The sequence below is a fragment of the Rhinolophus ferrumequinum genome, chromosome 18, assembly GCF_004115265.2.
Source record: "Rhinolophus ferrumequinum isolate MPI-CBG mRhiFer1 chromosome 18, mRhiFer1_v1.p, whole genome shotgun sequence".
Classification (NCBI taxonomy): Eukaryota; Metazoa; Chordata; class Mammalia; order Chiroptera; family Rhinolophidae; genus Rhinolophus; species Rhinolophus ferrumequinum.
In genome coordinates this window covers 41837832-41865193 of record NC_046301.1, presented here as the reverse complement: position 1 = coordinate 41865193, position 27362 = coordinate 41837832, and the positions used below count along the sequence as shown (strand labels likewise).

At 39.9% G+C, this 27362-nt stretch overlaps 1 protein-coding gene across 1 annotated transcript in view; it reads left to right on the top strand.

Annotated features, from left to right (window-relative positions):
- DOCK5 (dedicator of cytokinesis 5) overlaps positions 1–27362 on the top strand; it is a 186050-nt gene that overhangs the window by 49726 nt on the left and 108962 nt on the right. The window contains exons 3-5 of the mRNA XM_033134262.1: positions 15846–15886; positions 21295–21350; positions 23137–23233. Coding sequence (XP_032990153.1) covers positions 15846–15886; positions 21295–21350; positions 23137–23233 — 194 coding nt within the window. The remainder of the gene's footprint in view (positions 1–15845; positions 15887–21294; positions 21351–23136; positions 23234–27362) is intronic.

The window sequence follows — 27362 nt, the reverse complement described above, 5'->3', positions numbered from 1 at the left end:
GGATTGTGACTTGAGCTGTACATGTTTTGATTCTCATCTTTATGAAGCAGGCTTTTTTGAATAAGAATAGAGGGCATTATTATGACAGATCAGTCAAGTTATAGTATATTAAATTTTGGCTTCATGGCTGACAAAACTTTCTAACAGAGGCATAAAAAAGGAAGAGTGTGTTCAAAGATTTTTTTTTTTTCAAGCAGAGGCTTCATAAGCATCTTTCTGAGATGTGGTAATAGGAAGCCTACGTTGGACCATATGATAAAATAAAGTCTTATTGAACCCTTTCAGAATATCTAATTTGAGAAGAGAGATTGTCACGTCCTACCATCCTGTGCAACAATTAGGTCACCCTGCTAGCCTTGACACCCTTTTATTGTCCCTATTTTCTATTCCTTTCCTTCTCTATTTGGTCAACCAGGCTCAATTTGTCATCAGAAGAGTGGCAGAAAGAAAATCAAAATTGATTTTTAAAAAAAACAGTTCTTAACAGCATGTGTAAAAGTTGGCGGTATAAGCTGAAATAAGGCAGTCGATGTATCTGTAACTTGGATTTACTTTGGTTACCCAACGAGTCAAGATAATTGAAAGTTTATTGTAATTCAGAATCCATGGACTCACCAGTTATAAAAACAACTGCCTTGGACAATGAAATGGCAGTGAGCCCAACAACTTGGGTTTTGTGACAAGGGCTGCGTGCGAACATTTTGGCATTAGCTTTGAACGCAGATCAGGCCAGGTGGCGTTTTGTGGAGTGTGCTGGTCACTTCCCACATCTGTTTGACCTTTCCCTTAAGTACAGCTTGTCAGTGACTGCTACGGGGAACATATGTTCCTGAGATGTATTTTTTCAAAGGATGTGCATGGCAGTAGGAGGGAGTGTGTTTATAGGAAAAGCTAATTAAAACGACGAGCTGGCGAAAAGTCTCATCTCATTTTTCATCTTATCAAGAGGAACTCCTTCTCTTTTGCCTTTTGAGATGCATTTGAACGTGCTTCTACAATTCCATCTTTAAAATGTACATTATTCACGTGTAAGCGTATATGGGGTCTTCTAGGATAGGGCTCAGACCCCTTTTCTGAGTGGTGCCTTCATTCAGTGGCTTGGTCATGAAATGGTCCTTGGACGTGGCCCCTTGGGGCAGCTGCCCATGCACCCCAGGAGGCAAGCTCAGCCTGAAAGCAAAGATGCCTTTGGGATGTTCAGGAGGAATGTTATCTTGAGCTTTTGGTCTCCAAGGGGTCTTGGTGGGATCAAGGGGGTCGAGAAGGGAGCAAAGTACGGGCAGGCTCCTTCCATCCCATGTACATTGGTGCGTACTCATGGCTGGCCTCACTCCTGGGTACGGCGCCATTCACATTATTTGCTGTGTAACTTCTATCACAAATGACTTCAGTATCTTATCCCCACTGTGAAACATAGCACATCAAACCATTGTGGGGCTGGGTAAGACTCACACGGTTAAGGATTAATGTAAGGAGAAAGTTCTAGAGGAAAGTTCGAAATTGATGGAGGGCAAGTCTGAATAAGATACTTCTCCTCTTGCTTGTACCTGGAGAGAGAAGGCTAAATTTATGCCTCTGCTTGTCTCATAGTAATATGAATCATTTATGATCTTTAAAAGCATATAAGGAGGCTTACGCGTCATCAATATTAACTGTGCTAGAGTGCCCCCATTTTATTCAACCCATGGAGGCAAACCATTCAATGCAGATTGTTACAGGAGGAGAAAACATGCTGCTAGAAAAACTTGCGTGCTGCGAGTGAGCACATGAGCACTTCAGGTTTTTCCTTACCTCAGCTCCATGGAGAACTCAGGCTACAAAGAGGTATGGACAGGGCAAGATAGGAACGATTCTTGTTAAAGAGAGATTATTAGTCTAACCCTTATATTCTGTGTACTGTCCCTAATATTCAAACAAGAATATCAAATGTGTGTGCGTTTAACTTTGACAGTAAGAATATAAGATTTTAAACAACTGTACCAATCGACTTCGTCCATCTTCTAAATGGCTGGAACAGTTTACACTAAATTCCTAACCTTGAATGCTTTCGTTTTCACCAGTGCAGGTTTAAGACTCTATTACTGTGGTTGGGATTGAAAGACTGGGCACGAATTGTTTTTCTAATTATTTTTTTCAGTTACAGTGGCATTCAGTGTTATTTATGTTGTGTTCAGGGGTTCAGCATACTGGTTAGACATAATTTATGCAATGATCTCCCCATCAGTCTAGTACCCACCTCGTAGTATACATAATTGTTGCAACATTATTGACTATATTCTCTATGCTGTACTTGGGAAATTTTTTTTAAATTAGTCTTACTGGCAGAATAATTGCCCACTGAATGTTAAATTAGGCCTTAGAATAACCTATTTTGGTAATTTCTTCTTTCTCGTTTGGCTGTATTCAGTCTTTGTTCAGGCCCCAGGTTATTTAGTACCGTGTATCTCAGTGATTCTAACCACCATCATACAGTTTTTCTATCGCCCAAGTTGTTCCTTCTACTTGTTCTCTTTTCCTTAGTCATTTTTTCTATGCTTTTCTTGGGGGCAGGGAACTCTGTTGGGAAATAAAAGTACGTCTTGTCAGGTGCTATGGCTCTGGACTGAAGCTTCCCCTAGCATGGTACTCAAGCCACTTACGTAGTTTCTGCTTTGTTCATCATCAGTAACTTAATGATTTAGAGAGGTTTTGGTCCTTCTCCCAGGGTGTATGACACATTCCTCAGAAAACAAAGAGAACTCCAAATAGAGTGTCCCGCTGTCGTCAGCATAGGAACCAGCTGACGGCCCTAGAGTAGGGGAGTCCCTGGAGTATGTCGTTGGGTACCCGAGGTTCCTGATTTGTCTGGCATTTTACTTCCGTTTATGTGCCAGGCATTGACATAAGGGCTTTCATATACTCAGATCCTGGGCAATCAGATTTACAATGCTCGTTTAATAGATGTGAAATTCAAGGTGAAGACACTTGACGACGTTCACACAGCTATTAATTAATTGGTAGAGCTGTGATTCCTACCAGGGTCCTGTGAAACCCAAGGAGAGCATACTTTCCACATTGTGAGGCCTTTGAGGAAATGACATTTCTATTTTGGACAAAGCATTCAGTTTTCCAAAGAGGGTAAGTTTCTTTTGCTTTTTAAATAGCTGGCAGACAAGTGTACTACCACCCCAAACATATCTATATCGAGTGAGCTCTTTCTGAACCGGCTCCTCCCTGTGGCTCTTCCACACAAACTTGTCGCTCTGGCCAGGGTGTCTCCATGCTGCCCTCCAAGCACACTGCATGCACGCTTGGAGCCACTTCACCCCCATTGCCAAGGTGCCTCCTCTGCCTTCCACACACACCTGCCTTCCTGCCCTTTTTTAACAGCTGACTTTCCCCGAGCAGGTAAACATGTCTGTTCTAGGGGAGCCTAGCAGAATCATTACCCCCACCCAGAGACCCCCAAACCACACACTCCAGATAAGAATTACCAGGGTGGTGGGCTACAGTTAGCAGCAGTTTATCCAACCCCCTTAGGTGTGGCAGGAAGTCAGGGAGGGAAAAATAAGCAGAGAGGTTGCAAGCAGGGTGTCTGACTTCCCCAACTTGAAGCAGTCTCTCTCTCTCCCTGTGTGTCTGTGGAACGAATGTACAACTCGCGTCCCCATTTGTGCCCTCCCGCTTGTGTTAGGAAAGAGGGCACATGAGTTGCACGTCCCAGGTGGCTCTTATTCAGGCTCTTCTCATCTTCTGCCACCAGGACTCTAAATGCTGTCACTGCTACGGGCTCTACCTCTGCTGCTGCTACTGCTGACCTTGTTGTGTCTCTGACAGAATCTTCCTCATCCTTGACTGTCTGAGTCTACAAAGGAGGGCCCAGTGGTTCATGTGTAGAGTCCAAATGAATAGCTTCACCCTTTCATTATGAGGATACGTTCCATTGAGGAACTTGAAGCACGTTTCTAAGTGACCCGGGCCAAAGGAGTCTTAGGGACAGCGCTGAGTGTCACACTGAGGTACGTTCCTCACTTCACCTGACTCGTTCTCTTAGCTAAGCCAATATTCTCCCAGAACCTCTGCACAAGATGAGTTTCCTTCCTGGGGCTTCCATTTCCTCTTCAGAAATTAAGCAGCCTTTTCCTCTCTCCTCTAATCTCAGGAAGCTTAGCTGGTTTTATGAAAAGAGCACCCTGCCCTGAAATTCCAGAAATCCTGGTATGCTAGACGTGCACGTTTGTGTCTCCCCACCCCTCCGCAGTGTCTCGCTGTTCCACTAGCAATTAGATTAGTTCTTCAGCATCAGGGCTTGTGGTTTATTACACTCTCAAAGTCTTTGAGGTCTTTTAGAGTCTAGCATAGTTCCTTTTGAGCCGTGGGCCTCCTTAAATATATCATTCTTGATTCATTGATTCCTCACGCACAAACCTGTACTCCTTTCCCGTCCATCTTGGAAGTTGGTGCTGATGGTAACAAAACCAGTGTTAAGTGAGTTGCAGCAAATTCATTGCCACTACCGATAAAGCCGCATGCTGCCTTTTTCCATGCCGGCCTTCTGAACTAGTTACATACGTTAGAGAAAGGGGTCACAGAAGAGGGAAATGAGAGCCTATAGTAAGAAGGACTAACTTTTTTAAAAGCAGGATTACTTTGCTTTAAAAGAAAGAGAAAAAGCCACATGCAAACAACACAAAGAGAATGGGCAAGTGAGAGTGATGGTGTCGGTTAGACTAGCAGGGAATTTTGTTTCTTCCTCCTCACTGAGCTTCCAAGTGTCTGTGAAGTGACAGATTTCCTAAGTTTTGCAGTGGACATTTGGATGTGTCATCTCGCCATTCTGTCCACTGTGATTCGGACCTGCCCCTTCCCCGACCCTACCTGGACCAGGTCCCTCTGCTTGTCTGAGGAGGTCTCCAACATCACTCTCATCAATCATAGGCCACCAGGAGGAACCTCAGCCTTTAGCTATGGAGTTAGATGTTAATGAGGGAACGAGATGGAAAAAAAAATAGAATGTTTATATGGAAGGAAATTTAAGAGAAGAAAGCCATAATTACTTTAAATTAACAGTTGAAGACATGGAGTCCCACAGAGCCAGCTAGCACAGAACCAGGGTGGAGAGCCAAGCCTTTAGGTTTCAGACAAGTTCTCCTCTGGAGGAGGAGTGCCTCCTCTTCTGGACATTCCAGCCTCATAGGCGGGGAGCTCCGTCCCCACCCAGCTCTGCCCACTGGGCCTGGGATCTCAGGGAGAGAGAAGAAGGGTCCTCTGACCATGCAGCCAGGCTGTGCCTTGTGGGTGCAGATTTTATTGCACATTTCTTGCATCAGTCTGTTCTGTCCATGGTCACTAGCTCAAGGAGACCGTCTCTTTCTCATTAATGCACTCATTAAAAGTTTATTGAGTCCCTGCTATGTGCAAGGCATTGCAAAGACATGTCTTTTTCTTGTCATCCAGGAAATAAAATCAAAGATGGAAACCACATTTCTTTCTTTCCCACTTACTTGGCGTGCTGGTATGTGCGTGTTTTATATTGGTGGGATTCCTTGGAAGGGAAACTTCCCTTCTCCGAGAGGCAGCGCAAGTATCCCATTCACTGTCCCCCAGTATGGTCCTAGAGGTGGCATGGGGGAAGGAAAAGAGCCAGGAGCTGGGCAGTAGGAGACCTGTATTTATACCCTCAGCTTAGATAGCAAGTCACTGGTTGGCTTGGGACAACCTTTTTAGTTCGTGCCTTGCCTGCGTTTCCTCTTTTTAAAGTAAGGATGCTAAATGTAAGTGAACTCTGAGTTCCTTTGGAGATCAGACTTGCAACCTCAGATAGCACAACATTGAGCTAAGATGATGCATCAGGAAGACTGATTGTCCCACAAAATGGAACAAAAGAATAGAATAGTTATCTTTTACCATCTTTGCGTCCTTTTACTTTTTGCCTTTGAAAGCCCCCAGTGAGCTGGTCAGTGCATTTGGAAAGTGAGCATTCGGAAGCCCGAGGCTCAGGAAGGTAGTGAGTGCGTGCTGCTCATGAACAGGGATCCACCAACGGAGCCTGTCTGTCAGTTCTGTGAGATCCTTTCTGCTCACGGCTTTCTCCTGAGGGCCCTCAGGCATCGCATGGAGGGACACTCACTGGGAATGGGAGGGCAGGCTATGGCCATGGAAACCGGACAGGTTTACCTAGCCCACAGGGGATGGAACCTTTGACCTTGGCCTAATTAACTGCTTTACTCAGCCAACTACCAGGCCAGTGACACTGAAAGGAAAAACAACAGGATTTAGCACCTCCTCCTCCCAGCAACACCATGCCCCGCCTGCCCCCCCCCCCACGTGGGTGCATGCAGACAGTGGCTCCCTATCTGTTTCTTGTCTTTAATTCTTGGGAGGTCAAAAACACTTTATGGTTGCACACACTTAAAAATGGTGAAGATGGTCCATTATTTGTTCTGTACTTTCACCACTGATTAGGGGGGTGGAGAGGAAACTAATTTATCTTGGGACTGCAAAATAAGGAGAGAGTTTACAAAACACTTCATGACTGTCGTATCTAAATGATGCTTTTGTGATTCCAAAACGTTTTCAAAGTCCCCCTCAGTCATTGCCTTCTGAATCTTTAGCATATCCATAATTCTGCCTTTGTGTGTGGCTGTGTCCAAGCATTGCCATTGAAAGCCCTTTTGTATTTAATTATTTGTTTACCGCTCTATTTCCTTTCTGCTTGAAGACAATGTCTGGCGTACTGGTGTTCAATAAGTGTTTTTATGTATAATGAATGATTGACCACATTAGTGATGCAAATCCTCAGCTCAAGGTTCTTCCTCAGAATTTTCTAACCGTACTTCCCAAAGTCACCCCACTCCCAACTTGTCACCCTCTCCCACATGACCCTTTCATTCCTTCATAGGTTTTAGCCCTACGTGAAATTCCTTTGTTTCTTTGCTTGTGTGTTTACATGGGTAATATGTTTTTCTCTTTGCATTGTAAACTAAGACTTAGAAGGGTGGTGACATTGTGCCATCCTTCTAGCAGGAGGATGGTATTGTTCTTTCTGCTAGCATCTCTTCTGTTGGATAAGTAAATGAATCTCCAATCTGTGATTGAACTTTTGGAAACAGCAGAACTCGTTCAGTTTTGGAGCACGAAGTGAGTAATTAAGATGAATAATGTCTTTGGGGAGACACAGTACAAAGTCCAAGTAATGGAGAAATGGTTCAATGATTTTTCTTTTGTCTTTTTTACGTGCATGTTGGAAAACTAAAGTAAAATGCGTTAATTGTTTTTCTTTTTATTCTTTTAATTCAAGTTTATTGGGTGACAGGGATTAGTAAAGTTCCATAGGTTTCAGGTATACAATTTTGTAATACATTATCTATATATCAAGTTCTATGATTTTTCACACAAGACTCAGAATGGTTTCAGAGGCAGTTTCAAACAGAAATATTCAGGAATATTTGAGTAATCCATTATCATTCAATCGTATGCCACTTTGAGATGGTTACTTTGTAATGTTAATTTGAGAGTATAAATTTTGGTATGGTTTTTAAAAATTACAGTACAATTTATATACAGTGAAATACACTCAACTTAGGTATACAGTTCAATGAGTTTTAACAAATGAACACACCCTGCGTCCCTTATATTCCAGTCAAACTATGGAACATTTACCTTATCCCAGAAAGTTCCCTGTTGTCTTCCACATAATTCCACGCCTCCCCCCCGCCCCCAACTACTGTTCTAATTTAGATCAGCAGGGATTTGTTTGCCTTGGTTCTCTATGAATCACCTCTATTTCATATCCAGTCTTTCTGACAGAGGTGTTTATCTTCTTCTAATATCTCAGACAAATGAGATACCGTGTTTCCCTGAAAATAAGACCTAACTGGAAAATAAGCCCTAGCGTAATTTTTCAGGGTGCTCATAATATAATATAAGCCCTACCGTATTTCCCCAAAAATAAGACCGGGTCTTATATTTAACTTTTGCTCCAAAAGATGCATTAGGGCTTATTTTATATTACGAGCATACTGAAAAATCATGCTAGTGCTTATTTTCTGGGTAGGTCTTATTTTCGGGGAAACAGGATAGCATCTCAGTTCTTTTTTTTGGCGGGGTGGGGGGGCTTGTTTCTCATGGAATCTTCTGTCCTGCTTCATTTTGGACTGGTTGTTCTCTAGGCCAGATCCGTAGTCCTTTTCTGAGATCTTCATTATCTGTACCAGGGTCAGAAAAGTAAGAACTAATAGGTATTTTAGCAGAGCTAGGGATAATATGCATGTGTGTATTCTGCAAATATAGAATTACACTTCTGTGAATTTTGAACTGTCTACATATTTTAAGTCATGAGTCCACATGGATACCTTCATTTCCAGTCTAGCATCACAGGGTTTATTCCAGTTTTTCCCCTTTTAGTGCTCCTTCTGTGAAATTAAAAACTTGGCTTCCAATATTCCTAATACATTTACTTATTTGATCAATTTCCCCAGCTTCATCACCTTCTCCCCAGGGGGACATCCTCGTGAGCTGTTCTCACTGTCACAGCGCATGTCAGTCCAACATCCCCACCCCGAGTCCTGTGAGTGGAGCCTTCCTCCTCACCCCTCTTAGGCTCTGATGTCCCATGCGGGTCCCCCACCCTCACATGGATGCCCACCTTGCCCTGCATGGGTTCCGATATGACCTGCCAGTCTGGCCTCATAGGTGAATTCACCCACCACACCATCACCTTTGCAAATGCCTCAGTTGCCCCGTCCCACCTAAAGGCTCAGGGCTCAGTTGTTCAGGACCGGAAGCAGATGGAGCCAAGACACTTTTTTTTTCCCATTACAGCTGACATTCAATATTATTTTATATTAGTTTTAGATGTATAGCCTAGTGGTTAGACATTTATACAATGTACAAAGTCATCTCCCCCCGATTATAATTTCCCCACCTGACACTGTACGTAGTTACTACAATATTACTGTCTGTGTGCCCTGGGCCGTATTTTACACCCCCATGACTATTTTGTACCTACCAATTTGTACTTCTTAATTCTTTCACCCTTTTCACCTAAGCCCCCTCCCAACTGGTAACCATCAGTTCTCTTTATCTATGAATCTGTTTGTGGTTTCTGTTTGTTTGTTTGTTTTGTTCTTTAGATTCCACATAAAAGTGAGATCATAAGGTATTTGTCTCTGTCTGACTTATTTCACTTAGCATAATACCCTTCAGGTCCACCCATGTTGTCCCAAATGGTAAGATTTAATTCTTTCTTATGGCTGAGTAATATTCCCTTGTACATATATATGTACTACTTCTTCTTTATCCAGTCATCTGTTGATGGGCGCCTAGGTTGCTTCCATATCTTGGCTGTTTAGCACTTCAGTGAACATAGGAATGCATATATGTTTCCAAATTAGTGTTTTAGGTTTCTTTGGATAAATAGCCAGAAGTGGAATTGCTGGGTCATCGGGTAATTCTATTTTTAATTTTTTTGAGGAAGCTCCAAACTGTTTTCCAGTGATTGAACCAATTTGCAATCCCACCAACAGTGCACAAGGGTTCCCTTTTCTCCACATCCTTGCCTACACTTGTTGTCTGTTGATTTGTTGATGACAGCCATTCTGACAGGTGTGAGATGGTATCTCATTGTGGTTTTAATGTGCATTTCTCTGATGATTAGTAACGTTGAACATCTTTTTATATGTCTGTTGGCCATCTGTATGTCCTCTTTGGAGAAATGTCTATTCAGTTCTTCTGCCCATTTTTAAATTGGATTGTTCATTTTTTTGGTGTTGAGTTGTATGAGGTTTTTTTTTTTTTTTTTATAAATTTTGGATATTAACCCCTTATCAGATGTATCATTGGCAAATATCTTCTCCCATTCACGAGGTTGTCATTTTATTTTGTTGGTGGTTTCCTTTGCTATTCAAAAACTTTTTAGTTTGATGTAGTCCCATTTCTTTATTTTTTCTTTTGTTTCCCTTATCTGAGGCGATATATTAGAAAAAAATATTACTAAGAGCTATGTCAGAGAACTAGTTTACTACTTATGTTTTCTTCTAGGAGTTTTATGGTTTGGGGTCTTACATTTAAGTCTTTAATCCATTTTGAGTTTATTCTTGTACATAGAACAAGATGGTCCCGTTTCATTTTTTTGCATGTATCTGTCCAGTTTTCTCAACACCATTCAGTGAATAGACTGTCTTTACCCCATTGTATAGTCTTGCTTTCTTTGTCATAGATTAAATGACCATATAGTTATGGGCTTATTTCTGGGCTCTCTATTCTGTTCCATTGAACTATATGTCTGTTTTTATGCCAGCACCATGCTGGTTTGGTTACTATGGCCTTGTAATATATAGTTTGATATCAGGTAGCTTAATACCTCCAATTTTGTTCTTCTTTCTCAAGATTGCTATGGCTATTCAGGGTCTTTTATGGTTCCATATACATTTTAGGATTATTTATTCTAGTGCTGTGAAAAATGCCATTGGTATTTTAATAGGGATTGCATTGAATCTGTAGATTGCTTTGGGTAATATGGCCATTTAAATTATGTTCATTCTTTCTATGAGCATGATACATGCTTCCATTTATTTATATTGTCTTTGATTTTTTTCTTCAGTGTCTTATAATTTTCCAAGTACAGGTCTTTTGCCTCCTTGGTTAAATTTATTCCTAAATATTGTATTGTATTGTATTGTAATGTATTGTATTGTATTGTATTGTATGTATGTATTTATTATGTGTTTGTAAATGGGATAATTCACTTAATTTCTCTTTCTGGTAGTTCATTATTGGTGTATAAAAATGCAAGTGATTTCTGAATATTAATTTTGTATCCTGCTATTTTACTGAATTCATTTATCAGTTCTAATAGTTTTTTGGTGGTAGCTTTCAGATTCTCTCTATATAGTATTATGTCATCTGCAGATAATGACAGTTTTACTTCTTCCTTTCCAAATTGGATGCTTTTATTTCTTTTTCTTTTCATTTTGCTGTGGCTAGGGGTTTTAATACCATGTTGAATAAAAGTGGTGAAAGTAGACATCCTTGTCTTGTTACTGATCTCAAGGAAAATGCTTTTAGCTTTTCCTTGTTGAGTGTGACGTGATGCTAGCTGTCAATTTGTTGTTTATGGCCTTTATTATGTTGAGATATGTTCCCTTTATTCCCACTGTACTGAGTTTTTATCATAAATGGATGCTGAATTTTGTCAAAAGCTTTTTCTGCATCTGTTGATTATGATTATATGGTTTTTATCTTTTATTTTGTTTATGTGATGTATCATGTTTGATTTGCGGATATTGAACCAACCCTGCAGGAATAAATCCCATTTGATCATTGGTGTCTGATCTTTTTAATGTATTGCTGAATTTGGTTTGCTAATATTTTCTTGAGGATTTTTGCCTCTATGTTCATTAGGAAAATAACAATTTTCTTTGTTTGTAATGTCTGCTTTAGGAATCAGGGTAGTGATGGCCTCATAGAATGAACTTAGAAACCTTCCCTCCTCTTGAATTTTTTGGAATTGTTTGAGAAAAATAGGTGTTAATACTTCTTTGAATATTTGGTAAAATTCACTGGTGAAGACATCGGTCCAGGACTTTTGTTTTTTGGGAGGTTTTTTTATTACTTTTTGATTCGATTTTGTTAGTAGTAATCGGTTGGTTCAGATTTTCTGTTTCTTCTTGATTCAGTCTTGGAAGATTGTATCCTTCTAGTAATTTATCCATTTCTTTCAGATTGTCCAATTTGTTGTATAACTGCTTGTAGAATTTTCTTATAATCCTTTGTATTTCTGTGGTATTTGTTGTCACTTCTCTTTCATTTCTGATTTTACTTATTTGGGTTTTCTCTCTTTTCCTTCATGAGTCTGATAAAAGATTTATCAATTTTGTTTATCTTTTCAAAGAACCAGGTCTTGGTTCCAGTGATCTTTGTATTTTTAAAAAACTCTATTTTGTTTATTTCCACTCTGATATTTGTTATTTCCTTCCTTCTGCTTACGTTGGGCTTTGTTTGCTGTTCTTTTTCTAGTTCCTTTAAGTGTCCAAGATAACATCTCTTGATTTTTTCTCCCATTCCTCAATGTTTTCCTTTTTTAAATCTTTTGATACCAAAGAATAATACTGTCCACCCATTTGCCTAAGCTTCAGATCTAAATGTCCTTGACTATTTGCCCTTCCTCCCCAATTCCTTGCTATTCCCAGCTAAATCATGAACAGCTCTGATTGATTCAAAATATGTCCCACATCTTTTCATCTCATTTTCACTGCACATACTAATCTCATCAAAGAATACCAAAGAATAATACTGTCCAAAGAATAATACTGTCCACCCATTTGCCTAAGCTTCAGATCTAAATGTCCTTGACTATTTGCCCTTCCTCCCCCATTCCTTGCTATTCCCAGCTAAATCATGAACAGCTCTGATTGATTCAAAATATGTCCCACATCTTTTCATCTCATTTTCACTGCACATACTAATTTCATCACTGATGTTTCTCTTTCTGCTATGTTTCATCTCCCACAATCCATTCTCATAGAGCAAGCGAATGATCTTTTAAAAAGTATGATGTTTCAGGTCTGATGTCCTTTAGAGCCCTCCCCTGATTTCCCCTTATACTTAGAATAAAAGCCATATTCCTGTATGGCGTAAAATACCTATATTTGTGGTAATCAATCCTGGCTACACATTAGAATCACCAGGGGAACTTTTTAGAAACACCAAGCTTGAGACCCACCCAAGTCCATTTAAGTCAGGATATTTGGGGATGTGGCCCAGACATCAGTATTTTTAAAAATTCCCTAGTGAATCTAATGGGCCGCCAGGGTTGAGAATCATGCCTTCCTTTAACCACCTTCATACTGCCTTCTCCCCTTTCATGACTGCTCCTTTTAGCTTCTCAGAGTAACTTTTCCTTAATCACCTTATCTAATGTTCCATGTTACTGATCGATCACTCTCTGCCATGTTACTCTCCTTGAACACTTTTTCTTAGCACTGTCATCTGAGATCATCTTATCTATGTATTCATTTTTTTTAACATTAGAGTGTAATTTTCATGATGATTCTTGCTTTCTACTACACCATGTTTCCTGAATTTGTTCTTAATAAATATTTGTTGAATGACTGTATGTAGAAGGGAGAAGAGCTGAGTGAGGGACCTGTCATATGGGAGCCAGGAAGTGAGAAATACATCTGGACAGGTGAGATGAAATGGAGCAGATGGTAGAGTCTTGACAGATGGAGATTAGCTGAGAAACCAGGTAAAGTAAGCTGCTTTGACAATGGAATTAGACACTCTGATAATTTCAAATTGGAAGAGGCATCTTTTTATTCTGGATTGGGGCAGTCCCAGGAAAACAGAAATGACTGGTTTCCTGAATGGAAGAGCAACCTGTAGCATAGAATCACATTTTATATTCACCATGGTTGCTATTAATTTACTTTTGGAAACTCATTTCACCTAAATGTTAGTAAGAGTAGCCCTCTGGATTCAGCATTCCTTGCAATTTAGTAATGTACTAACTTATGAAAGCATTTGAGATTTCTACCAGTTCACAGTACTCATTGGTTATAGCTGCTCGTTGGTATACCTTCTCTACCCTTTTCATCGTGATACATTCAGAAGCCTCATCACATTACCATATTTAACTATGATTATCTTGCTTTAAATATTGGGATTAATTGAAAAATTGTGTTTCTGCTTGTATCACAACCCAGATTTGTAATGTGGAAATGAGCAAACATACTCTTGACAAAACTGAAGTTGTTTGGGCACATCAGGAGAAGGCAGAGTTCTTTGGAAAAGACAACATTGTGGAGAAAAATAGAAGGCAGCAGGAAGAGAGGAAGATCAAATACGAGATGGAGTGATTCCATAAAAGAAGCCACAGGCGTGAGTCCACAGGAGCTGAGCAGGGCTGTTAAGGACAGGACGTTGTGGACATCGCTCATTCATAGGGTCACCAGGAGTTGAAGCTGACTCCACAGCCTATAACAACAACAACAACAACTCTTGAACCATTACCATATCCCTTGCAGTTATTAGCAATTGAATTCATGGAGTCTTAATAGTATATAATTAAAACTCCAGACATAGGCAATATTCTGCTCTGCAGTAATGCCAAGCAAAATGAATGTTCACTTTTACAAATTCAGCGTGGTAATTTTGTGCCTTTAGATTGGGGTTTTACACGTACCACGATTTTAGAGGAGACTTAGGAGGTTTAAAAAAAAAATGGGTTTCAAAAATGACAGGCTTAGGAAGCATAATTCTGTGATGAATGGCTATGCAAAAGTACTGTTTACAAAGTACAGATAAATTCCTCTCTGAAAGTGAAGCAGAGTCTGTATTGTAACAGCTTAGTTTTATGGACAGAGAGAGATGAAAACTGGTTGGAAGAGAGTATTGTTTCTCCGTTTACCTCCCCTCCCCCATCCCAGGATGAAGTTGAAGCCACTCATTCATGCAACAGCCATTTTCATGAGTTAGCAGACTAAGCAAGTACCAATGGTAAAGACTTGAAACTTGGGAGAAATGTTCAGCTTTGTGTTACACCTGGATCTCTTGCAAACTCTGACATTATAAATTGGGAGCAGTGTTCCCTGTTCCAATATCTTTTTCTCAACCATGGACCTTGATGCAAACCTATAATGATTCTATAGGAAAATGCCCTATTCCTTCCTCTCTGCAAAAAACAGCAAAATTTGTTAAATTTTTAAATACTGATGCTTTAAAATGTGAATCTATGTGCAAAGAAGGTAAATTCAATTTTCTACTTGTAGCATGTCCAAAATAGATTATGTGTCTATTTTCTGGATAATTTCATATAGAACAAATTACCAGAGAGGTCTCGAACCCTATTAGCAATTGCCTGACATTTTAATCACAACTTCTGTCTATTCACTGTATATGTGCGGCTGCTTTACATATCTGTACCACTTACAACAGGGTTTACTTAGGTAAGATGACCACCTTGATGCCTGATGAGCATGGAGAATGAGGAAAATTATTACAGTGAAGTACCTATAATAGGTGTTCAATAAATATTTAATGTAAAATACGTGTTTATAGACAGATTGAATGATATACTCCCATTACAAGATAGAGGATGGGAAAACAGCCATATGTATATGTGTATTTATTGGAATTTTAAAAAGGAAGTTAAAGCTTTTTCTTAAAGCCTCATCAAGCAAACACATGAAATATTTTTAATGTGGGGGTGCCTATAGCATTGCCAAGAATTATTTGAAATGTTGTTTTATTATTTGTTTCAATTTTTTTAGATTGCAAATATTTGTATATATAAGACTTGCTACTCTAAAGTTATTCCAGAATAGTGGTTCTTAACCTTGGAACTTAGAAAAAAGAGAGATTATGTAAATTATTTTTAAATATCTGTTTTAATAGTATAAAATGACTTGTAAAATATATATATATATATATATATATATATATATATATATATGGATGAAAGTCCACATGAGGATGAAAGATATATATATATATATGTGGATGAAAGTCCATATTTATTCATACAAAAACACTTACTGCATGACTGTAAGGTATTAAGGTAGCACTATGCCTTCTGTCTTGCTTTTTGTTGTTGTTGTTCTAACCTTTCTCCAAAAGAGCAGAGATGAAACATGGTTCTAAATGAATTTTAAATTCTTTAGTTATTAAGAAAATAAAGCTCTGAAATTGATCTAGATTTTTATTGTATAATGAACCAAAATACACATAATTGTAACATATTGTCTGCTGATTGTCTCTTGGATTCCATCCCAGTATTCTAAGAGGATGTGAGGATGTATATTGCTAATATCTTTATATAATTCAAGATAACCTCAAAGATTTTGTGTTCTCTTATACCTTGACAGGTTGGTACAGAGGATATACTCTCCAAAATAAATCTAAAAAGGTATGGCATTTGATTCTATTTTTTAGCTTGAAATCTCTCTGCTAGTTGTATGTTGTGCTAGCCGATTCCATATCTGCTCTTTGTGTTCTCTAGACCTAGTTTCCTTTCTCTTTAGATGTGACAGCAAGCTTTCTCACCTCAAAGCTCTAGTAAAATAGTGCAAATCCCATTGACCATATTTCCCACCAGCCAACTCAAGGATGAGAGCCCGGAGGTGAATTCACAGATCAGGCTGGGCCTCTGCAGGCTTCTTGCTCTATTGCTCAAGCTAAGCTGTAACGTGATCCAGTGACATTGCTGAGCTTGGCTCTGTCTTCTAGGCAGGGACCTATGCTTCTTGCGTTATCCTTTAGTTGCAATGCTAAACTCCCAAAACTAAAGGCTCTCCCCATTTCCACTTGATTCTTTCCTTCATTGTGAAATGGACCAATCAAGAGCAGTACTTTTCCATCTGCTCTTACTCACCAGCCCAGTAACACATCATGAGCTCAGTATAGTGGGTCATAACCAATACTTTTCATAAAACAAAACTGAAAAATAGAAAAGAAACTGGAATGCCATGGTAAGTATTGTTTCATGAAAGTTTCGTTTGGGTCCACATGTTGACGTATTTTAGGAATTTCAAATTAAATTTTAGGGTATCGTAAGTATCGGGTTGCCATGAAAATTTATCTCACCGTGGGCAAAGAGTTTGAAAAATACTGACCTTCGTGGGTTCCTTTTCCCAGTGTCAATACTACTAATCCTCAAGCTAAAGAAAATGTATTAATTATGTTAATAACCCCCTGGGTTTATTTAGGTTGGCTCAGCTATTTTCCTTTGACGCTGCACTCTGGGGCAACATAGCGTGTCAGCACTTTCTTTTGAAGCAGCCAAGTTGAGTTGAGTTGATCGGGCCACATTATTTCATGGTTAGTTCACATGCAAAATGGGTAATTAGGAAAGGGGTAAGGGAAACATTTTAGAATTTATCAAGAGTTGAGTCAAAAACCCCACCGTTTTTATTTTGCAAACCTAGTATGAGATATAGTTTGGTGTAAAAGTAATTGCGGCTTAAAAGCTTAAAAATCATTGCAAAAACTGCGATTGCTTTTGCACCAACCTAATAGACGTAATCTTTTCACATAACTCTCAAAGGAGCTCGGGGCCCAGAAAAACACCTTTCTACAAGGTAGAGGCCATTAAAGAAACAGGACTGGACTGTCTGTTCAAGATTTCCACCTTGTTGACACTTCAGTCACACTCAGTATTTGCACATGTATGTGTACACACACACACACACACACACACGCTTTGCTAACTTTGACAATTTAATACTTTACCAGTATAAAGCAGTGCTTGCTTGTAAAGTGAGTATCAGCTCTGACAGTTTTGGTCCTTTGATTTCTCCCTAAATCCTGATGCTGAGTTTTTCTACGCAAAGATTCTTGTACCACATGTCTTCATTTCCCCGCCTGATTATTTTCATTTAATCTCTTGCTGACTTTAATTTCTCCAGGCCTTCAAATAGGGACCAAGGTGGCAGACGTTCTGGCTTGACCTAAAGCAAAGACTTTTTTTCCTTTCTGGATGCTAGTTAGACAAGAGTATTTACAGCCACTTCTGCTTCTTGGTTTGAGTTTAACCCTATCAGTGTTTATTTTATTCATAATTATGGAATTCGTAGTTATTTCAAAACATAGAGTTAATTATTTTGAAGTTCTAAATTGAATAAAGAGCAAGAATGCTTAAGTCACTTAATTTCCTATCCTTTTAAAAAAAGTTAATTTTTAAAAATGAACAACCACCAAAAAACCACTCTCAGATAAAATCATATGAACTTAAGTAACAAACAGAATTCTCGATTTTTAACCAGTGAATGTGAATCATGTTGAAACAAGGTCCCAGACCACAGCTTTCGCTTTCACAGAGTGTGTAGTATGTAATCATCCTTTATGAGCGTAAACGACCTTGGTTGCTAAGGCATTCTGTCATTTCCTAATATATGAAAGTGCATCTAGCTAGTGCCTTTTTTGTCTGCTTTGAAAAGCAGATAGTTGGGGTGCCACACTAGGATCTAAACGACAAGTTCTAGATGTGTTTTTAATTTTTTGTATTCATTTTTTAAAACCCTTATTTACATGTTAAATATCACCCTTTAGAAGAATTATTTCAGTAAGAGCTTCTCTCAGTTCTTGATAATTAAGCTTTGTAATTCAACGAAATGATAGTACAAACAAGGGCCGTGCATTTATTCGTTGATTTTTAAGTTGAAATATCTCGCTTGTGGAGAGATCCAGGAAAAATAGAGGGAGTTTAAAGTCCATTGTCATGAATTATGCTCAACTTTTGACACCCCTTCATTAAGAGATCCAGCCTATTTGAAATGCTCTCCTAATGTTCTTTCCTACATTTGCCGGTTGAAAGGCCTATTATTTTAATGGAAATTTTTGGTGTCATTTATAAGCAGACATAGTCATTTAGAATGGGGATAAAATGAGCTAGTGGTTTTACAAACGGAAGAAGCCAAGAGCTTTGCAGAAACTGATATTGATCCTGGCAAGATTGTGGAAGTGTGGATGGGGCATTATCTAGAAAATCATTATTTTTTTTTACTCAAGCGAGTTACACTGAGTTACATTGAGAAAGGAAAAGCAAAACTGAGAGACAGGGTGTAAATCGGAAATATATTACCCGGGTTTATTCTGGCTTTCTGTGTGTCGTAATGGCCTGGGAAAAGTTCTGCAAGCCTCAGGTTTATCAGAACAATTAAATGGCTATAAGTGCACAGATGCTATCATGGAAAGATGGTGCCTCCCAATTGCAGTGGTAGTACAACAAAATAAATATTCTCTTAATATGAATATCATCATATCTGTACACCCAGTATAACTTACCTGCTTATGATCTGCTTAGATGTCACAAAGTAAGTCACTGTTTGTTTATATTACGAATGCTTCTGTCTTGGATTTCTCCCAGTTATTAGGAGACCAGTGCATAAAAATTTTAATTGGTCCTTTACCTTCTTGATTTGAAAAATCCTCTGCAAGGATAGTTTTGGGACTAGCAATGTTATATCTTATTTTAAACTCCAAATATGGCTCCTACAACTACTATTTAAGTGGTTCAGCCTTACCCAGTGTTCTACTTTTTCATGAGTTCTGGACATTTTTTTTATTGTAATAAAATATACATGGTATAAAAGTTACAATTTTAACCATTTTTATATGTATAGTTCGGGGGTATTAAGTACAGTGACATTGTTGGACAACTATCTCCACCATCCATCTCTGGAACTTTTCCATCTTTCAAAACTAAAATTCGGTACCCATTAAACACTGACACCCCATTTCCATCTCCCCGCAGCCTCTGGTAATTTCACTATGAATCTGACTGCTCTAGACATCTCATATAAGTGGGTTGTACTGTGTCTCTCCTTTTGTGTCTGGCTTATTTCACCTAGCATCGTATCCTCAAGCTGAGTTTCGGACAGCCCAGCCCTGTTCTCCACAAACATGGTAGTCAACACAACATTTACCTCAATGTCTCGATCAGAAGGAGCATCCAAAGTTTCTTAGGCTTCCTAAGAACAGAATTGAAGCTTCAGAACCCCAGAAGTCAGGCCCAAAAGAAATTATAGTCACATTGTATTTTTGTTCATTTTTAGCTTTTTGATCAGCTTTTCAAAATCACTTTGAATCCTGTCCCTATAGTGGAAGAGGTCATGTTACCTTGCCTCTGTGTGTGTCCTGGGTCTTATTAATAACAGGATTGGAATAGTGATTTCTCACTCATACAGCCCACACCTGCCCCCTTCTCAAAGCAAGGAGGGGAAGGTATGTACTTTTCTTCCTGTCCGGCGGGAAAGGATGGCCACTTTGCTTCTGAAGGAACGACAGAATCCACCCTGTCATCACCTATGCTGGGAGCAGACCAATCTAAATTTTCTTACTGTTTCCTGTTTTATTGGCAAAGGATTAAAAAAGCAGAAAGAAGAGTATTGTATGGGTAAATACAGCACACGAAACTAGACACACAACTGACCCCAGTTGAAATTCACTCATTTTCTGTCTCTGAATGGATTAAGGACTTCTGGGTAGACACGCATCTTTGATCCAGTCCCCCAGGCAGGGGGATGTCCGTCTCCCACCTTTGTGGTCAGCCACCCCTGACATGGAATGACATGGAATGTGCACTAACTTTTATAAGCACAGAGCTAGGAGCAGTTGAGCCAATGGTGCCGGTTAAACAGGTTCTTCTTCCACTGGCCTGGCATGCAAAGTCCCATAAAACAAAGAACTGCAATGCTGTTTCCAGATGGCAATTTCTCTGTTTATCAATGCGTGTATCGCACAGTTAAACAGTAGAAATTTTTGGCACTTGAAAAAACTCTAATCCAAGACTTGCTTCCTATTAGTTAGATCTGATCTTCATTTCTTCAGTTTCTATCAGCCAGTGTCCAGTCTTTCTGGTAGGTCTTCCTGGGCTTTAGTTTTCCCCTGGAAGATGTCACAATACTGATAGAGAATTGCATCTTAGGGACACGAAATGAAGAGCAATGTGAGACTGGGAAGTGGTAAAAATAACCAGATAACTAATACTAATTGATTTGGGATGCATTTGGTTAAAATGCAAATGCTGAGAGGAATCACTTTAGAAAATCACTATAATTTGATGGGCCACTAAGTACATACCGTGTTGCCCCCAAAATAAGACCTAGCCAGACCATCAGCTCTAATGCGTCTTTTGGAGCAAACATTAATATAAGACCCGGTCTTATAGTAAAATAAGACTGGGTATAATATGATATGATATGATATGATATAATATAATATAATATAATATAATATAATACAATATAACATAATTATATTATGTTAATATATTATATATATATATAATATATATAATATATAATATTATATATAATATAATTATATTATATTATATTATATAACATAATATAATATCGGGTCTTATATTAACTTTTGCGCCAAAAGATGCATTAGAGCTGATTGTCCAGCTAGGTCTTATTTTTGGGGAAACACAGTAGTCCTCCATCTCACTAATTATGTAAAACCCTTTAAAAGGAATCATCGCATGGCAGGTAGGATCTGGAGGATTTAGGATCTCACTATTCACCTCCTTACCATTTCCAGCTTCGGCCTGACCCGGGTATGTTTGCCTGTGCGTTTACGAAGCATTTATCTAAACTCTCTGAACCCAAATCTTCATTTATACCTTTTCAGTGTTTCAGCCATGATTTCAGGTGGATAGCCAGCCAGTCAGTGTGATTGATATCCTGCAAGCCTGACTGCAAACTGTAGCTATTTTCCAGGTGTCCTTTCTCCCCACCACTCTTTCTTCGCTGCTGTCCAGCTTTTTCCTTTGGGCTGAGATCTTTATAACCAAAGTTCTTCTCTCTATAGGGTATTTTCCCTGAAACATATATCCATTTGAAAGAGGCAACCGTGGAAGACCGAGGGTAAGTTCCAATCGGAAAGACCCCTAAAAAGCGATGATGATGTAAAATTATCATTAAAGAATGCCTTGTGGACATTATTTCTCTCGACTCATGAATTCCACCTCTCCTATGAGAGAGAAATAAATAAAAAAACGTTTTCCTGGCACAGTTCCTACTTCTTTCTTCTCTTTTTATTCTGTTCATCTCTGGCATCCTTCCCCAGGACAATAAACACAGATAATGAAAGAACAGGGGGCTGTTACCTTCTTCTCGCACTACCTGTTCACCAATGATGTGTGCGCATGTGTGCACATGTGTGCACGTCCATGAATGTCTGGTGCTCTTGCTGATGAGACCTGAGAGTCCCCAATTTGAGAACTTTGGGAGCTAGCTGAGCACACTGCCTCCTGCACTAATCAGCTCTGAACCTTGGGCAAGTCATTTGGCCTGGAGGCACCTCAGGCTTGGAAAACAAATCTGGCCCTATGTTTGTCATGAACTTGATGTGAACTAAGAACTAATGTGTGTGAACATGCACTGCAGATAAACTGCATTACATTTTGGATATTTTGTTTTCCTTTTTCACCTGACCATTTGTCTGGAAAGTGCTGCCTCTGGCAGCTAAGCCTGAAGTGGGAGAGAGAGGCCACTTAGTTGGCGAGCCAATGGGCACGAGAGTTGAGGGAATAAGGAAAGCTTGGAGCTGGACTGGAGCCCCAGGGCTGATAGAGAGTAGAGTGGGTTATAGAGTTATGCAGACTCAGTGCTGCAAATAACATTCTCAGTCATAAGTTCTGCCCCCTTGTTTGAGAGATAAGAGGTGGTGACATCCTCAAATTCACACAACTCCTCGGTAGCAAAATCAGGCTGGGTGACCAGGTGTCCTGCCCTCCTGGAGAATCTTCTTTCCATTGGGCCTTTCCTGGGCAACCTCCAGTTTCACTAGCCAGAGCCACGTGGGTGGACAGGCAGGGTGGGAGGCAGACTTCCACTAAGTAGGGTTGCTATATAAAATGTAGGACACCCAGTTTAATTTGAGATTCAAATAATAACAAGTAATTGTTTACAGTATGTCCCAGATATTTTCTGAAACATACTAAAAAATTATTTTAATCTTTCTGAAATTCAGACTTAACTGGGCATCCTGTGCTTTTATTTAAGTCTGGCAATCCTACCACAATCCCCATTCATTTCCTTGCTCTCGTTCTCTCCTTCCTTCTGCTAATCATAAAAATACCAGAGAGGATTTATGTGAATAAATGACAGGGCTACCTTGTTATAAGTCTTCTGTGAGTGAGGAGTTTGGTTTGTTCACAGTTTCTATGCTATGAAGCAGCAGATGAGAAGAAAACCTAGTCCCATACCAGAAGACGGCACCACCTTAGTACCCTGCCAGCAGGTCCTGTTTGAGTTTACAAGCCCCAGGACTCTTGTGCCATGCAGAAATGGCTGCTTGGAAGACCCAGCTAAAATATTGAATTTTGGCTTCCATCCCTGGGAATTGCTGAAGTGAGCCTGGCTCAGTAATTGAGGCTCCCATAGAGATGCAAAATGGGGAGGTCACAGCTGGGCTTTGGGCCCATTGCCTTGCAGAAACTGAATTCATTTTGAGAAGAAATGTAGTGTCCTCAGGTCTTTCTCTTTTCTCAGACGCTTAGATGTGATAGAGTCTCCCCGCAATGGACAAGTTTTGCTTTGTTTCAAGCCCAACTAGCCGCATTGCCATCTCTGAGCTTTGAGGAATCTGTCAAGAAAAGCTGCAATGATCAACTCAGAATAACGTGGGCATCTGTCTGGTTCACTTTAGGCAGCACGAGACGGTGATTCCTGGTGAGCTCCCGCTGGTGCAGGAGCTCACGTCTACGCTGCGAGAATGGGCTGTCATTTGGCGCAAGCTCTACGTGGTGAGTTTTTCCCTGGGGCTTGGAGCTAGTGGCATGATTCCTGGGTCCCCAGCCTGTCTGTTCTGTGGCAGAGTGATCCTCTGCAAGGGGTTGGCTACTTACCGTGTTTCCCCGAAAATAAGACCTAGCCAGACCATCAGCTGTAATGCGTCTTTTGGAGCAAAAATTAATATAAGACCCGGTATTATATTATATTATATTTTACCAGATATTATATTATATAAATTATATTACATTTATTATATTATACCTGGTCTTATATTAAAATACGACAGGGTCTTATACTAATTTTTGCTCCAAAAGACGCCTTAGAGCTGATGGTCCGGCTAGGTCTTATTTTCGGGGAAACACGGTATTAGTCTGCGGGGAGTGGGTGCCCCTTACATGGACCATACAGTGGCTGCTGACCAGCAGATTCTCATTTCCCTGGTGTAGGGTCATAGGTGATATCGGCGGTAGAGGAAGTGGGGATAATCATTAGTTCAGTCTTTTCTCAACTGAGACTACATGCAGATTATAAAGTAATAAGGATAAAACAACCACACACACTTACATAGTCCTTACTAAATGCCAGGTACTATTAATCCTCATAATACTCCTACAGAGGAGGAGCAGTTATTACCAACTTATCAATGAGGAAACTTCAGGACATTCTCTTAGCCTCTATGTGTATTGAACACCAGGAGCAGCTGTCTTGCAAGACCAAGAATGCTCAAAGTCTGTTGGCAGCAAGCTTGCATGTGTGTCCACTTTAGGAAGCTCTTTCCTGGATATCAGACTGTACAAATGCTGTTTGCTAAAGTTCCCTCTTTCCTGGAGACCTCGTGTATAAGCATTGCTAGGTTTTGCCTCTGTAGCATCTCTCATGGCTGGCTGGGAATTCCTCTGGACATGTATTCTCTCTTTTTATGTGTGATTGAGTTCAGTGAGGGAAAAGCCTGGACTCAGTGGCCTGGGAGCCATTTTCTTTTCTTTATGTGGCTTTGTTTATCTAGATTTTTGTGCAGTTATGTGATGATTCTTCATTTTAACTCCCAAAAGTCTATCTTAATAAGTTATTGGGAACACCTCACTCTAGACTCTTAAGTACTAAAAGCAGTTATCAAAAGCTGAGAGTTCATGTAAGATATTTCGTTTCCATCCAGGCCTATTGTTTCCTGGAATGGGTCACAGAGTTGAAATCACCAACCCCTTTGATGGAAAAGCACATGATTTTTCTCTACCTGTCCATCCTTCAAGGCCAAGTTTAAGCGTCTCTTCTTCATAACGTATCTTCTAAACTCACCAATCCATAATGTTTCCTTCTGGACTGTAGGAGCACTTATCACTGAACCCATCATCTGGCTCTTGGGGCTTACTGTCTTGTAATGCGAGTGATCTTTTGATCTCTTTATGCTTAATTGAGGAGAGAGCTAACCTGTAAGTTCTTAAATCACGAGCTCCGGGAGGATAGAGATGCTCTTTTAAGCCCTTTGGCCTGCATTGATCATCTTGTACTTCTACTGAAAGCACTCTCTGGTTCTGGTTAATTGATTAGTTCGTGGTGGATGGAACACATTTGATGGATGAGGACTTGCGTGTGCATGAGTGAGTTCCTTAGCATATTCTTTCTGGAAATCAGTGAGTAGTGAAATGTATTACGTAATAAATACTGGAAAGAAAAAAATTTTTTTAAAGGTGTAATGTACAAGACTGGAGAGGGTGACTGAAGTAGACTTGTCCTCTTGCTAAAATGTGACTGTCGTGCTAAGTTCATTATCTCTGTCCTCCACGTATCCACAGGTGATTGTGCCAAGTCTGCTAATGAGGAGAAATCAGAAATAAGTAAATCAGAGAGGAAGAAGTCTGAGTCATACACATCGACTTCCAAATCCCTTAGTAGTTAAATGGCGATAAGCTCAGGTTTGGGATTTCTTATGTGAGAGTTTCACTATTTAATAGCAAACTTGAGTTCTGAGTTAAAAAAAAAAAAGTCCATCCCCTCTCTGAGGGAAGCAGTTTCTCATCTTAATATTGACATCTAATAAATTATTTTTGTTGTCTGTTTGTAAATATTTAGATGTTTTTTAATTATTTTTTATTGAGGAATATTGGGGAACAGTGTGTTTCTCCAGGGATCAGCTCCACGTCATTGTCGTTCAATCTAGTTGTGGAGGGCGCAGCTCAGCTCCAAGTCTTTTTCAGTTTTAGTTGCAGGGGGCACAGCCACCATCCCACATAGGAATTGAAACGGCAACCTTGTTGAGAAGTTGCGCTCTAACCAACTGTGCCATCAGGCCGCACCTGTTCGTGAATATTTAAAACTGTCTTATAGCTGCTCTTGGGTGACTAAAATATACTCATTATGGGAACCTCAATCAATGGATAGGGCTGAACATCTGCTTCTGCTTTTGATATGTGATCACACATTAAGAAATAATCCACTTAAAGTGGGTTTATTAGAAATTGTGGCTTTCTCTGTTTCTTTTTCTTTTTTTTCCTGTCCCTTCCTAAACCATTGACAGTTGACTTCAGACAGAACTTCTGATCTTCTTTCTCAACAATGTGTGTATCCAAGTAGCAAACCTCAAATATATTTCACTGGGAAAAAAAGTAGAAGGAATCCAGTTCTATAGTTTTCACCACTCTCACCCCCCTTTTCGGTGTTTTGTTTTGCAATCTGTCAAGTTCCTTGAGTCTATGTAATGATAAATGCAGATTTTCCTAATCTACATCACTACTTGTATTTTTCCTCTCATGCATTTCCTGCTACGGATGATAAGCCCAGGAATTCTGTTTGATGCCTTTAACGGTACCTGTGGTGTCTGAGAACCTCCACATTTCTTTAAAACACATTTCCTAGTTCTGCTTCAAGTCTAAGTTCATGAGAAATTTATGTGGTAGAGCTAGAGTCTTATGTGAGAGGAAAATGCAATCCACTAACCAGACTCAGCCTAGCCGTGTAGACACAGGCAATTAGTCTAAACAGGAGAGATATTTGTATAGCTGTGACTTGTTTTTAGCAGTCATACTGTAACCTTGTAAAATAACCAGAACTATGTTTTAAAAGGGAAGGGAGTTCCTTATGCTGAAGAGAGGAGAACCCACTCATCCAAAATAGAAAGAAGAAATGGTGACACACCCGTTCCTTCTTTTCCTCTTTGTTATATTAGTATTATTTTGTTCCATTTAATTATCTTTCCTGCTGGATGTTGGCCTAATGCTTCGGGGAAGAAGCAAGCTGGAGGAGACAGACACTGAATAAGAAATTGGGAAGCTTGGTTTCTCGTCCAGGCCTTGCCCTAACTGGCTCTGTGGTCGTGGGCAAGCTCCTGAGATCCCAAGCATCTCCTGGATATTGCCCCTCTGTCAAAGTGATATAAAATCTGCCTTGTGTACTCCGTAGAGTGGTGTGGGTCGGAAAAAAGGTGGTGGCTGTGAAATCATGGTATAGGCAGATCCAGGATTCTGCAGATGTGAGCATGTGATTCTTGATGCTGTCTTAGCTGGCAACAGTAGCCGCTCTGGTCGTCCTCCCTCTGGGCAGCCTTGGTTCCGTGTGCCTGAGCTCTGGCTCAAGACTCTGAAGCTCCTTTGTGTGCACCTCTTATCCAATGCCACTTCCTTTCCATGTGTTAGGCGTAGTGGCCTTGAGCACTCAGACACCAGGCTAAGTGTTTCTCAACATCGATTGTGAGCCTCCTTAGTTTAGTTTCAAGTCCAGAAGGCCTGGGTCATTTCAGAAAGGAAGGCAGAGTGCAATACACAACAGTTTCTGACAAGCTTTGCCTGCATTGCTCGTCCTCAGCTGGAGCCTTTTTACTGGGTATGTTTTCAGCGGTTGATCACAAAAGGAGGAAACTGAATGAGGAGGTGGATGCCCGGCAAAACGGCAAGACTGTGAACATTGGGGTCAGACAGGAGGCCAATTCTTAAATTCTGTCTTGCTACCTTACTTGGTATATACTTTTATATTCACCCAAAGTAATAAACCCAGTAATAGTTACTGCAAACCAACCAACCAAACAGAAAGCACGCAGATTCCGAAAGCAGGGGTGTGAGTTTAGAGTATGCCACGGGCTGATTGTATAGCCTGAGACGAGCCTTTTGACCACCCAAGTTTATTTTCCTCACGTCAAATGGTAATTAT